Raw genomic sequence first — 13241 nt, 5'->3', positions numbered from 1 at the left:
AGAAGGAGCACAAGAGCTCCTGGTGCCCTGGGGCTCACCCAGGGCAGGGAGGTGACGTGGGGAAGGTGCTGAGCAGGGACTGAGCCGGCTCCTGCTTTCTCTCCCTGCCCTGCTGTGGGCTCCAAGCGCTGTCCCCCCATTCCCCTTCCCTCAAATCCATTTCAGCTGATCCTTCAAACGCTGCCCTTGGTCTGTGGGGGCCTGGGAGAGCTGTGTGGTGCTGTGGGGTTGGGATGGTTCCAGCCCGGGGGGGCTTTGCCAGCAGTGCCCCCACCCCAAGCCATGAGCTCAGGGTGTCTCTTGCTCCACGTTTGTGCAGCAGCTGAGGGCAATTGGCCCTGGAGGTTTAGGACACTAAACAATGCCATGATCAGGACTTGCACAGGAGGAGCTGTGACTTCAAAAGGCCTCTTTTCCCTTTGTTCACTCTCTTATTCTCCATAAAAAGTATCAGAGCATCTTCCTCATGGATTTTACATAAAGCCACTCTACATCCTCTGGCAGACCTGAGCTCCAGCTTTAACAATTCCCTCTGCCTGCTCTGGCAGCAGGATTTTCCTCCAGCACAGCTGGTGCAAAATGGGAGTGAGGAGAGCAGAAATCCCTGGCCAGGAACACCTTGGGAAGCTGCTTTTCTTGGCCTGAAGCTCTGGACCTTCCTGTGGGCTGGAAGGAGATGTGCAGTCTGTATTGTTAGTTTATTTTTAAAGGAAATGTGCTCCTGGGAGTTGCTCTGCTTGGTAATAGCCTGGATCCAGAGCCTCAAGATGGCATTGAAAAGGCTCCTCTGTTCCTCAGCCTTGCAAATTCAGAGTAAATCACAGCCTACCTGCATTTCCCTGAGCTCACCTGGACAAAAGGTGTGCTGGGGAGCTTTGACCTTCCCTCCGAGCTGCTCCAGGTGTAGGGCAGGATCCAGGGAAGTCAGGGCACGGTGGGAGTCCTTTCCTCTCTTAAATGAAGAAATCTTCTTTCCTGCTGCTGTTTTTGCAAATGTCCCCCCTCTGTCCTGCTCAGAGGGGGATGTTGGGGTTGTGTCCCTAAATTTTAGCCGCTGTCCCTGATGCTGGCAGCCTGTGCTGCTGCCTCTGGAGCACAGCAAATGCAAATCCACTCTGTGATTTACCCAGAAACCCTTCCAGAGATGGATCCAGACTGTCCCAGCAGCTCCTGCCGGGACAAACAACCACAGCCACGGGTGTCTGCCACGATCCCGGTGTGCCAGGCACCCTGCAGGAACACTCCTGCCCTTCTGGGCCATTTTCCCTGCCCTGCCAGATGGAAATGCTGCTCCATTAAGCCCAGTCACCTGCCTCAGGCTTGGGATGGGAGTGGAAGTCCAGGGAAACGCTTGGTTGCCTGGCAAAGCTGCTCGGGGAGGAGGAAGGCTCTTTGCTAAGCAGTGCTGGAGAGCAGAGTGATTTACTCACCTCTGTCTTCGGGGCTTGCAAGGAGGAGTCACTCATGACCGAGCCCATTTTTAGAATTTTCCATGGAATGCTCTTTGCCCTCCCGTAATGGGAGATTATGGATGTCTGACCTGTTTCAGTGCTCCAAATTTCTTGCTTTCTCTTAACTCCCCTGCTTTTCTCCTAATCTTAAAAAGCCCAACTAAATCCCGACGCTTCCCCCTCTCAAAGCCAAATAATCCTCGCAATTGCAATCTCCTTCTCTTCTTTAAGGCTTCCGATGCTTAAGGTCTGCGTGATCTTCCTTAGGGTGTGAAAAAAAACCCAAAAAAACAATCCAGGGAAAAAAGCCCTGAGCATGCAGATTGAGGAAAGGGCAAACTGGTTTAACAGAGCACCCTCACGACACTCTCACATCATTTTCTCTCTGTCACGAACACCCCCACCGCCCTGGCTGCTGATTTCACTGCAGTGCTGTGGTGGGGAGTTTGTTCTGGGAGAGGCAGAGTGGTTCGGTGGCTGTAGGAGGAGAGATGGGGATGTGGAAGTCAGGATTTTCCCTGGTTCTCAATAAGACCTGATGCAAAAGACAACTCGGTTTGTTTTTTTTTAATTATTTTTTACCTTTTTAGAGCTGTTATGTCATCCATCCCCCTGGTTTTGTGAGCACAGGAGGGTGAAGATTTGTGGAAACCAATGTATTTTTTCTCCATCTACTGATTTCCGTCTGAAGAGGTGAGTGATTATTGAAAATGGCATTTCCTCTTCTAGTGGTCACTGAGAAAAAGCCAGATTTTTCCACTGAAAAAGAACCTAGGAGATGTAGTGGCCAGAAGCACAAAAGTGAAAAATTAAACCTCTAAGTAAGCAAGTTTAATAAAAATGAAATGAGTAAATAAGTCAGCTGGGGAAATGACTTTCAGGTGAAAGATAAATCCATCACAGAATACAATGCAGTGAGGGTAAAAAAAAGGTTTTGGGGAAAATTTTAAAGAAAGAAGAGCTCCCTGCACCCTCCTTCTCCATCCACAAAATAAGGCAACTTTCCCATTTGTGTGGATCAGCTCGGCAGTGCTCGGGGGTGAGGACTCCGAGGAGGAAACACTCGTTTGCATCCCTGCCCAGGGCCTGGGGGACGCTGAACCACTCCAGCCTCTGTCTCCGGGCAAAGTTTTTCCCAAAGGCTCCAGCACTCAGCTTAATCTGCAAATGACCCAAACCTGGGCTGGGGGAAAAGGCCTTTTCTTGCATTTCCAGCAAGTGCAGGGGAAGGCAACCTCCAGGCTGGAGCTGCTTCTCTCTGCCCTGGTCCTCAGGGCTTGCAGACCCCTGTCCGTGTCTGTTCCTGCTGCGTGCCACCCCGGAGGCAGCAGGATGTGATTCACCTCCTTCCCTCGCTGTTTTCCGTGCTCAGAGCAGCTCCCGGCTCCCCTCGGCTGCCGGTGCCGCCTCCGGGAGCATCTCCGGGCTGTGCTGCAGTGTGCCAGAGCCCTTCGGACACCGAGCCCCGGCACAAGGACCCAGTTCCTTCCGGAGAGTCACCCTTTGCGTCTTGCCAGACCTTATTTGTGTCACTTGTGGCTGCTGCCAGCCCTCCGACCGGCTCCTGAAGCCAGCAGATGTTCCTGCTCCAGGCTCGCCTGCTCGGTGGGTTGGTTTTGCACCGAGCTTGGATGACTAAGGCAAAAACCACATTAGCGGCGGAGTCCAGGCTTTCCTTGCCGTGGAGGAAGTGAAAATGCCCCCCTGTTGACAGCCCTGACTTCTCCGGAGGGTCCCTTCTCAAAGTTAATAGTTTATATCCCAAATTTAGCCTGAAATGCTAAAGCATTTCCTCGCCAGCTACTGCAGTGACTGTTGCCGTGCGGCGCTCCAGGAACAAGGAGGAGTTATCTCCCTGACTTGTGCTGGAGGGAAGCAACAGAGGGTGTTGGAATAAACAGGATTAAAGGATTTCATCCATAAATACAGGATTAAAGGTATCCAGCGCTCTGCAGGAGTCATTCAAACCAAGGAGAAACAAAGTAAGTTGTGCAGAAGGGCGCAGCTCTGCCCGTGCTGCACATCCCCGCATCGCCCCAGCCCCGTGAGCGCTGCGGGGACCGCAGCCCCCGCCCCGCATCCGCCCGTGCCCCGGCCCCGAGCCCCTGGGGGCCGCCAGCTGAGCCCCCTCCTCTCCCCGAACCCCATTTCCCACCGTGACCCCCCCACCCTCGGCGTCCGCGGGGTCCTGAAGGCACAGGAGCGGTGACGGGAGCTGCGCTGCCCAGCGCCGCGGCTCGGGGCACCCGTGGGTGCAGCAGCTGGGCAGGGCACATCTGGGCTGGGCACATCTGGGCAGGGCACATCTGGGCTGGGCACATCTGGGCAGCGGAGCGCAGGCGCGGGGGCTGCCCCGCCTGTGCCCCCCACCCATCCAAGCGGCGTCAGCCCCGGCCGGGGCTCTGCGACCCCCGGAGCGCTGCAGGGGCGGGGGGGACCGAGCCCTCCTTCCCCCGGGGAGTGGCCGAGGCTCCGCCGTATTTACCGGGGTGGGCGGCGGCGGCAGGGCCGGGCGGGCTCCATCCTCCCTCCTCCCTCGCCGCCCGCCCCCCGGTGCCGGTGACTGGGGCGGGCGGAGCCGCCGAGGCCGATTGGCTCCGGGCATCACATGCGGCGGGGCCGGGCCGTGCCGGAGCCGTGCCGGGCTGGGCTGGGCACGGCGGAGCGCTCCCGCGGCGGGCACGGCAGCAGCACAGCAGCCCCTTCCCAGCCCGCAGCACCCAAGGGACCGCGGCCACCGCGCCCACCCCGCGCCGCCCCGGCCATGAGGTCGGGCCGGAGAGACGCCACCTGTGCGGGGAGGTGAGCGGAGCCCCGGCGCCTTCCTCCGACCCCCGGGCAGCCGCAGCGGCGGGGAAGAGCAGGGGGTGGAGGAAGGAAAAGGGATATTTTTTTCTTTTTTGTTTTATTATATATCCATCTATTTTTGCCGCGATCGATCCCGATCCCGCAACTGAAGCCCCCGGAGGGAGAAGTGCTGCGCGCTGTGATGCGTCTTCCTCTCGCCTCGGCTGCCAGTTTGGATTGTAGCGCCCGGCTCCGTGCACTGCGAGGATGGCTCGCTTTGGGGATGATCTGCCAACCCGCTATGGAGGTGGAGGGCCGGCCGGGGCTGGAAGAGGGAGCAGCCGGCAAGGTGGCCCCCAAGCCGGCCAAAGGATGTATAAACAGTCGATGGCTCAGAGAGCCAGGACTATGGCTCTCTACAACCCCATCCCTGTCAAACAGAACTGCTTCACAGTCAACAGATCCCTCTTCATCTTCAGTGAAGATAATGTTATACGGAAATACGCCAAGCGAATAACAGAGTGGCCATATCCTTTCAGGGAGGCTGTGTGGGCACGGGGGGGAAGGTGTGGAGGGGGAGAGGGAGGCTGGGGGGCAGAGACCCCTCCAGGCAGCGCAGGGCGAGTGTCTGGTGCTGCTGCAGACGGTGCGATGGGTGTGTGTGCCGGGGAGCCGTGTGCCCGACATGATGCACGGCCGTGGCAGTCGGAATACGGGAATCAATCAGGGAATCGCTTCCGTGAGAGCACCGAGGGTGCTTTTGGTGTGCTTGATGCCAGGGGTGTGTGTAAGCCATGTCAGGGTGTCTTTAGGGGTGAGATGTACAGGTGCATGGATTAACATTTTCTACAATTCAAGTCAGGTTCTGTGAGGTTCGTGCCCATGAATCCTGATTTCTGTCTTGGAGCCTTCCAACTCTTCTGCCTCCCTGCAAATAGAAGGAGGAATGGGGGATAAAAATGGTGACACCTTAGCATTGAAGCTGCATCGATAGTAGGGGACATTGAGAGCCCAGGTAAATCCCAGGAATGCAATCATTGCAGCTCGGTTTTAGCACATCCCCTCCGGAATCCATTGGAATCAACATGAATCATGGCACTTTGATTAGGTGCATAGCCTAAGCTCAGGCTGCACGATAAAAAAATTCTAATTAGCAAAGCCTTGTGGCAGAAGTAGGCAGCAAGTGGGGAGAGGGATCATCTGCTGTATTGTGAAAGGGGCAGATGCTTTCTGTCTGAGACCCAGCTCCCAGGCCAAGTGAGCTGCCGTGAGAAGGGGGTTTTGCTCGGAATGATGCTGAGCCATAAGCAGAGGGGAGCAGGCTGGGGCTCCCAGGGAGCAGATTTTGTGTGTGTGTGTGTGTGTGTGTGTGTGTGTACAGGTGTGCTTTACACCAGGGGTCTCAGGGGAGCCGGTTGTTTTCTTTTCATTTCATATCACACCCCTATTAATCCTCAGCTAACAGCAGCAGGGCCTCCTCCCAGCCTCCTAGCAACACTTTCAGTTGCCACAGAGGCCAGCTCCTGCTTAGACTTCCCCAGTTTTCACTTCCTGAGGTGCTGACAGAAAAAATACACCAGTGGAGTCAATGCACTTCCCTTCTCTCTGAGCACACACAAACACGTATTGATCTTTCTGTCCATATTATACAATCCCAGCGATTGCTGCAATTCCTCATCCATCTCTCCTTCCCTGCATTTAAGTCTGGATAAACAAGCCCCAAACCCCCGGTGACAGGCAGAGCATCGCCTTGACTGCTCGGGTAGACTCAGTTTTTCCCTCTCCTGCCTCTTGGGAGATTCGGCTGCATCTTTCCGGGGGATGCGGGGAGGGGACCCCCGGCGCGGCGGAGCCGGCGGGACCGGAGGAGCCACCGGCCCTTCCCGGCGGGGCGGGCGGGCGGGGCCGGGAGCTTTCCGCGGTGCTGGCTTGAGCTGCCCTCGGTGCTGAAAGGAGGCTGGCCGTGGTGCTGAACCGAGCTGGGCACGGTGCTGAACCGAGCTGGGCACGGTTCTGAGCCGAGCTGGGCACGGTTCTGTATCTGAGCTGAGCACGGTTCTATATCTGGGCTGACCACAGTGCTTGAGCTGAGCTGGTGATGGTGCTGAGCTGGTGATGGTGCTGAGCTGGTGATGGTGCTGAGCTGGTGGTGGTGCTGAGCTGGTGGTGGTGCTGAGCTCATGGTGGTGCTGAGCTCATGGTGGTGCTGAGCTGAGCTGAGCACGGTTTTGAAGCCAGGCTGACCACAGTGCTGATTGGAACTGACCACGGCACTGAAGCCGGGCTGACCGTGGTGCTAAGCTGAGCTGACCATGGTGTTGAGCTACTCTGACCATGGTTCTGAAGCCAGGCTGGCCACAGTGCTGAGCTGAGCTGAGCACGGTGCTGCGATGAGTTTATCACGGCGTTGAGCTGTGCTGACCACGGTTCTGAAGCCAGGCTGACCACAGTGGTGAGCTGAGCTGACCACAGTGCTGAGCTGAGCTCATTGTGGTGGTAAGTCGGTCTGATGGAGGTGCTGAGCCAAGCTGACCACCGTGCTGAGCTGAGCTCCCTGTGATGCTGAACCAATCTCTCCACAGTGCCAAACCAAGCTCTTGGCGGTGCTGAGCTGAGCCCTCCTGGGTGTTGTGCCTGCGGTGAGGCTCGGCGCTGTCCCTGGTGCTCAGCTGAGCTCTCCATGGTGTTCAGAGGAGCTCCCTGCAGTGCTGAGTCTGTGTCTCCATGGTGCTGGGTCTGTCTTCCATGGTGCTGGCTCCATCTCCCTGCAGTGCTGGGTCCATCTCCCCATGGTGCTGGGTCCATTTCCCCGTGGTGCTGAATCCATCTCCCCATGGTGTTGGGTCCATCTCTCCGTGGTGCTGAATCCATCTCCCCATGGTGTTGGGTCCATCTCCCCATGGTGCTGGGTCCATCTCCCCATGGTGTTGGGTCCATCTCCCCGTGGTGCTGAATCCATCTCCCCACGGTGCTGTGTCCGTCTCCCCACAGTGTTGGGTCCATCTCTCCATGGTGCTGGATCCATCTCCCCGTGGTGCTGGGTCCATTTCCCCACGGTGCTGAGTGGAGCCATCGCCCGCCCTCGGCCCCCGCTGCCACCCGTGGTGCGGCTCTGCCCCAGGAGAGCTGGGGCTCAGCACAGCTCAGGGTGGGAGACGGTGGCAAAAAGTAAGGGGGGACCTGGTGCTGGATTTGGGTTCTTTCCCTCTTCCCTCCTACATCCCGAAAGGGAGCAGAGGGTTTTGTTCTCACCAAGAGTGGGCATCGCAGTTGAGCAGTAATTTATGTTTTAGACCTGTGTAGATACTCTGAACTGAACTTTTCATGCCCATCACTTATTTGCACCATGTGCTGAAGTCAAATGTTGCTGAAGAAAAATTCAGCAGATGGTGTTTAGCTGATAATCTATTTGGAGGCAGTTTAGCTTATCGATCTCATTGAAGAGCAGTAAGTATGAATAGTTTTTTATTTCCTTTGGACCTTTCACTTTCTTGCTCCCAAATTCCTTGAGCATCTCAGACTGTGTGTGTGTGTCTCTAACTCTCTCAAAGGAGAGAGGAGCCAGCTGCCTACTTTTCTTCCAAACACAGCCCAGAAAGAACCGAGGAAGTCAAGGGGAACAAATGTCTTAAAAAAAAAATAATGAAAAATCTTAGAATGCTCAATTAATGCAACTCTGTGGGTAGAAGCAGGATTCTCCTTGTATTGTCCAGTGTCTTCTTTAACTTCTGCTCCCCACTCCATTTGAATACATGATTTTAGCTACAATCATAGCCAATTGTATTGTGCTGGCTCTGGAACAACATTTGCCGGATGGAGACAAGACACCGATGTCAGAGAGATTGGTGAGTTGCAATCATTCATTTTCATTGTTTATTTTTTGCTCCTGGTCTAATACAGAAAGCAGTCGGCCATGGGGTGTTGGGAGTGTTTGGATCTATTTTAAAGCAAACAGACAGGCATTGATCTGACAATCAGGAAAAATCCGTCACGGCGAGGATAACTGTCCCCTCCCGATCCCATCTGCACAAGAATGCTTCATCACTCCAGCCAGCCCTGCCCAGCCACGGGAGAGAGCTGGACCTCGTCTCACAAATTCAAACTTAGGTTATCTCTAAACCAGGACAGGAAGGGGCTGATGAATGCTTAGAATTATCTTTGGAATCAAATGAACTTCCACGTAATTTTAATTTTCCCAGGGAGTGCTAGAACGGAGTAACCTTTTAGGATTTGTGTGTCTCTTCCTGCCACAGATCCTTCGAAGCAAACTTTGGGTTCAGATGATTACACTTCCTTTCCAAAAAAAAAACCAAAAACATGCAACCAACTCACAGAGAACAATTTACCCACAGGCTTTATGGTAATGAGCCAAATTACCTTATTTCAAAAGAAAATAGAAGAATAGCTTCAAAATAATTCTCCCATTTATCATCACCGTAAGAAAACTGTGCAATTCTTGGTTTGATTTTTCTTCTGCTTTTAATGATCTGGAACGTCTTGCATGCCTAAATGCATTAATCCTGGTGCACGTTCAAAGGATGGATAAATATGGATCCATATGTGTTTTCCATGTCGATGCTATATTATGCAAACAAAGATAACATTAGGCTTGCTGCCAGAAACGAGAGCCTCTGAATAGGGATTGCTGCAGTTCCCAAGGATGGCCCATGCTGGTGGGCAACTCTCAGAATCTCATCCTGCAGAAGAAGGAAAAAGTGTGTCAGTGAGAAATCTGGAGAGTCAGGGTCAGAATTTGCTGCTGGTTTGGGAATGGATGCGCTCCTGCTGGCTGCCCTCCTGCATGGGGCTTGCTTTCTCTCTCTGGTGGAATTATTTTTAGTGAAGAAGGTACGAGGATGAAATGAATCAATGATTTTATGTAGATCTTTCTGCCATTCTGTCTTTGTGTGCCTTGGGGCTGGTTGGCAAGGCCAGCTTGGGGGTGTGAGCAAAGCACAGGTTTTAGAGCCAGGACTGAGCTGGGAAAGTGCCTTCAGTGGTTCTAAACATACAGATTAGAGAGGGGAAAAAGCAGTTTTTGAGATGTTCTGGTTTGGCAATCCTTTGGTTCATGTTGGTTTTATGTTTCTCTGTACCCCTTGATTCATAAGGGCATCCTAGAGGCATTTTATTGTCATTTTCCCCGGTGTATTAATTCCATTTTACAGCACACACACCTTCAGATCCTGCCTAAATCATTCCAAAGGGGCACTGGCATTGCCACTGAACAGTGCCAGAGAGCTGTGTGAGTGAAATGCACAATCTCTGCCCTGTTGGCTCTGCCTCGGAGTGGAAGGAAGAATTAACCCCTGGTTTTTGTCCCAAGCATTTATGTTTGATCCAGATATCCTGAAGCCATGCCAACTACAGCACATTCATAACTCTGAAGTATAAAGTGATTTTTATTGACAATATTTACAAGTCATGAAATACTTTTTATTTTCAACATAATCTGGGAAGAGTAAGTACTGTGAGGAAGAAAACCTGTCTTTTAGATTTCAAAGCAAAACCTCTTTAGAAATCTCCTGTTTCTTCTATAAACTGGAAATTGTTTCATTGCAAATGTTACAAATCCATGTTAAACCAGAGTGGGGGAACGTTCCCATTTACATTTCCCATACATTTGCAGGTTTGTTCAGCCAAATTCTGAGTCCACGCAGAACAATAGGTGCTTTACAGCTGTCTTTAGCAGGAATGGAATTGGTCTTTTTTTGGGTGATGGTTAAGAGGTATGGCTTTTTTTCTTCTGGATTCATTAAAGATGCCCAAATTGGAGATCATCAGTGAAGAGTTAATCAAGGATATGAGGTGCACACCATAAGCCTTTTGTGGGAGATGTCAGCAGAGCTGTTGAAGGAAAACTGAAGTTGCCCTGATAATTTGTTCCACAGATACAAAGAAAAAAAATTAAGATTTTCTGTTAAAGCTGGTAAAAAAAGGGAGGAGCCCATGCAAACATTTCAATTATTTTTGTCTTTTAATCACAGTTTTCCTCCATTTATCTCCCCAAGACCTAGGATACGATCCTGCAGCGCAATCTCACCAGGCTGTTCTCTGTGCTCCTGTTATTGTCAGGCAGGGTTAACTGTGTCTCACCACATGCAATATTCCAAGATTCTGAGTGTCTGAGTTAGGAGAATTCTCTCTCTGCCCACTTTCTGTATGCACAGAAGAGCATTACTTGGCTCTGGGCTGGAAATTGTGATCAAAATCAGGGCAATGAGAAAGTACCAGTCTGGTGATCAGAGCATTTGGTGGAGAACTGGAGCACTAGCTCAGGTCCTCGATCATCAAACAAGAACCAAACTCACTCTCCCAGCAGCAGCAGACTGACCCACCCCGAGGCTCCTTCCTGCTCCGAGCTGGAAGTCCCACGTGCTCTGGATGTTGGGAATGTTTCCCTCCCATCAGAGGAACAGGTTTGTCTGTCTCCACGCAGTGCCAGCGGAATGTGGAGCCAGACTCCCTCAATCCCAACAAATACAGCGCTGTTTGTGCACTCTGGAGTGCTGCCAGCTCCCAGAGGTGCTGAGGGAGCTGTTCTGAGCATCCCAGAGCCTGCTGGTGGCAGCTCCAAATGGGAGCTGGGTCCACATTCCCAAATGTGGGAATGGGAACTTCCCATCCCAGCCCTGAACGGCCTTGCGGCTCACGAGGCTCTTGGCTGTCCACACCGACACCTCCTTCTCTCCCTGTCTCCTTCCTAACTGCTCAGTTCTCCATGAGAAGCTTCAGGAGACCTCTCCCAGGAGGACAGTGGTGATTTCAGAGCTTCCAGGACAGGAAATCTCTTTTCTGCCCCTCTGTTGGAAGGCGCCGTGGGATGTTTCCTGCAGGCTCAGGGTGTTTGGCTCCCCCGGGTTTTGGATGTGAGGACAGAACATAACTTTTCCCGGATTTTCAGCGTGACAGCTCTGGCAATTTACTAATGGATCCCATCCCCAGGCACTTAGAGCAGTGATATGTGAGCTGCTCATATTAACCTTTGCATGAACAAAGCCTTTCACACCCAAACCTCCCCAGGCTGCCACAGCCGAAGGCCAAGGAAAGACACTAGGACGTGGAGTAGGAACTGTAATGACTTTCCAGACTCAGAAGTTGTTTCTGATCAGAAACATATTGATTAAATGTGTGTTTGGCCCAGTCTCAAGCTCTGCTGTGTCCACAGCAAACAACTTGCTGGCACAGCTCTGGCTGCTGCCCAGATTCTCCGCCCTCCTTCCAAGTACGCACGAGGATGCTCATTCTCACCTGCTCTGCCCCTCTGGGACCTGAGCAGGGGCACAACCTTCGGTCTGAAGGGGCTTCAGGGTGTCCCAGCAGGGACTCTGAGCTGAGGCAGGGCCATTTCATCACCACACAGGGCATTCACCCACGTCCTTCCCTCCTTCCACCACACTCAGTCAGGCAAATCCTTCTTTTTTCAGCTGCAGGACCTCTCCCCAGTGGGGGATAAATTTTATTTTTCATCTTCTTGTTACTGCCCTGATTCTCGGGCTGAATCAGTGTAAATTTAGGCAGGCTTTAGAAAAGACCCTCTTTCTTTCGCCTCTTATTTCCCCAGCTACTCCCTGCCAACCCTACAGATGAGAGCTCTTCTTTGTAATAAATACCCAAATCCATCTGTGAGCCTTCCTGCTTCCCTAGAAGCTGAAAAAAAAACCCAAAACCCAACTCCTGACCCACTTCCTAAGAGCTCTGTGCAGCCCTAACTTTGGGAAGAGCACATCCCATGGAACCCTGGAGTACCTGGAGCCTGGCTCTTTAAAGCTGGGAGCTGTAACCACCAGGCACCTGACCTAGATTGAGCAGAGACTGGAGTAGATACCCGGCTCCAAGGAAGTGAGGGAGTGATGTGGAGGAGTGGATGTGGGTAAAGGTAGCTCTTTTTGTGTGTCTTGGAAGAGCTATTTTTAGAGGCACGCGAGTAGTTGTGGGATGGGAATTTGGGATGGGCTGGGACGCCTTTGTGTGCAGGCATTATCTGGAACTGTTGAACCAGGAGCTGCTGGGGGGGTTGGAGAACAGGTGGGTTGGGCTGTCAGAGGGCTGCTGTGTCCAGGAGGGAAGGCAGAGGAGTTGTAAGGAACTTCTGGCATCACACAGGATGATTTCTGACCCCTTCTACCTTGTTCCCTCTCTTCTGCACTGGCTTGGAGCCCTGGGATGCCTCCAGCTCTCTCTGTGGAGCTGCTGGAAGAAGATGTGCATTGTAGGGTTTCTGTTGAAGGTCATAAAAGGTCTGGTGGCCTTTGTTCCTGATTCTGTGTGGGTAAACAGCGCTGAGATTGGCAGCTGGAGCTCTGGCAGCGGTGGCTTCTGTGTCCTCTGAGCAGCACCAGTGAGGCACAGAGGGCTTGGAGGTGCAAACCCCTCCTTGGCCGGGGGGAGAGCCAGTTTTGGGGGTGGGTTTTCATTTTCTCCTCTCCATTTCGGCCTGTGGGAGCTCAAGAGGCCCCTGCTGTGTTTTGCTGCTGCCCAGGCAGTACCTGGGGGTGTCTCTGTGGGTGACTGGCACCTCCCCACAGGGGCACGGGAGGTGGAGCTGCTGGGGCTGGGAGCTCGGAAAGGCAGAGGGGAATAGACGCAGCACGGGGTGGAAGAGCTATTCCCACTGAGGTGTCTAGGGATATGGGGAACAAAACTCAAATTCAGGCACTGATGGAAAAAACCTCTCCAGGGGTTACATTTTCCAGCAGCTCGGAGGCATCCTGGGTGACTGGAGCTCTCTGGTGGACTTGCTGAGCTGGGCCATGGCCAGCCAAGCCTCCCTGGGAGAGCTGTGCTGGCATCTTACAGATCCCAGGGGGGTCAGGCTGGAGGGGACCACAGTGGTGACATCTGGGGCCACCTCCCTGCTCCAGCAGGGTCACCCCAGAGCACGGGGCACAGGACTGATGTTCTGGAATATTCCCAGTGGGGGACACTCCACAGCCTCCCTGCTCTCTGTGCAGGGCTGGGCACTGCCCAGGGCAGAAATTCTGTGTCCTGTGCAGGGAAAAT

General features: G+C 53.2%; 1 protein-coding gene across 10 annotated transcripts in view; it reads left to right on the top strand.

Moving 5' to 3' along the window:
- The first annotated feature begins 4153 nt into the window (after window positions 1–4153).
- Window positions 4154–13241, top strand: part of CACNA1B (calcium voltage-gated channel subunit alpha1 B) — a 233113-nt gene continuing 224025 nt past the window's right edge. For all 10 annotated transcript variants that reach the window (XM_088065811.1, XM_088065815.1, XM_088065810.1 and 7 more), the window contains exons 1-2: window positions 4154–4765; window positions 7978–8083. In XM_088065811.1, coding sequence (XP_087921937.1) covers window positions 4506–4765; window positions 7978–8083 — 366 coding nt within the window. In that variant the 5' untranslated portion in view covers window positions 4154–4505. The remainder of the gene's footprint in view (window positions 4766–7977; window positions 8084–13241) is intronic.

Source organism: Pseudopodoces humilis, chromosome 22 (genome assembly GCF_049639895.1).
Source record: "Pseudopodoces humilis isolate 2021_Gansu_Grassland_sample_001 chromosome 22, ASM4963989v1, whole genome shotgun sequence".
NCBI classification, from domain to species: Eukaryota; Metazoa; Chordata; class Aves; order Passeriformes; family Paridae; genus Pseudopodoces; species Pseudopodoces humilis.
Note: the sequence above shows the minus strand (reverse complement) of the source record. Positions and strands in the feature narration are given on the sequence as shown.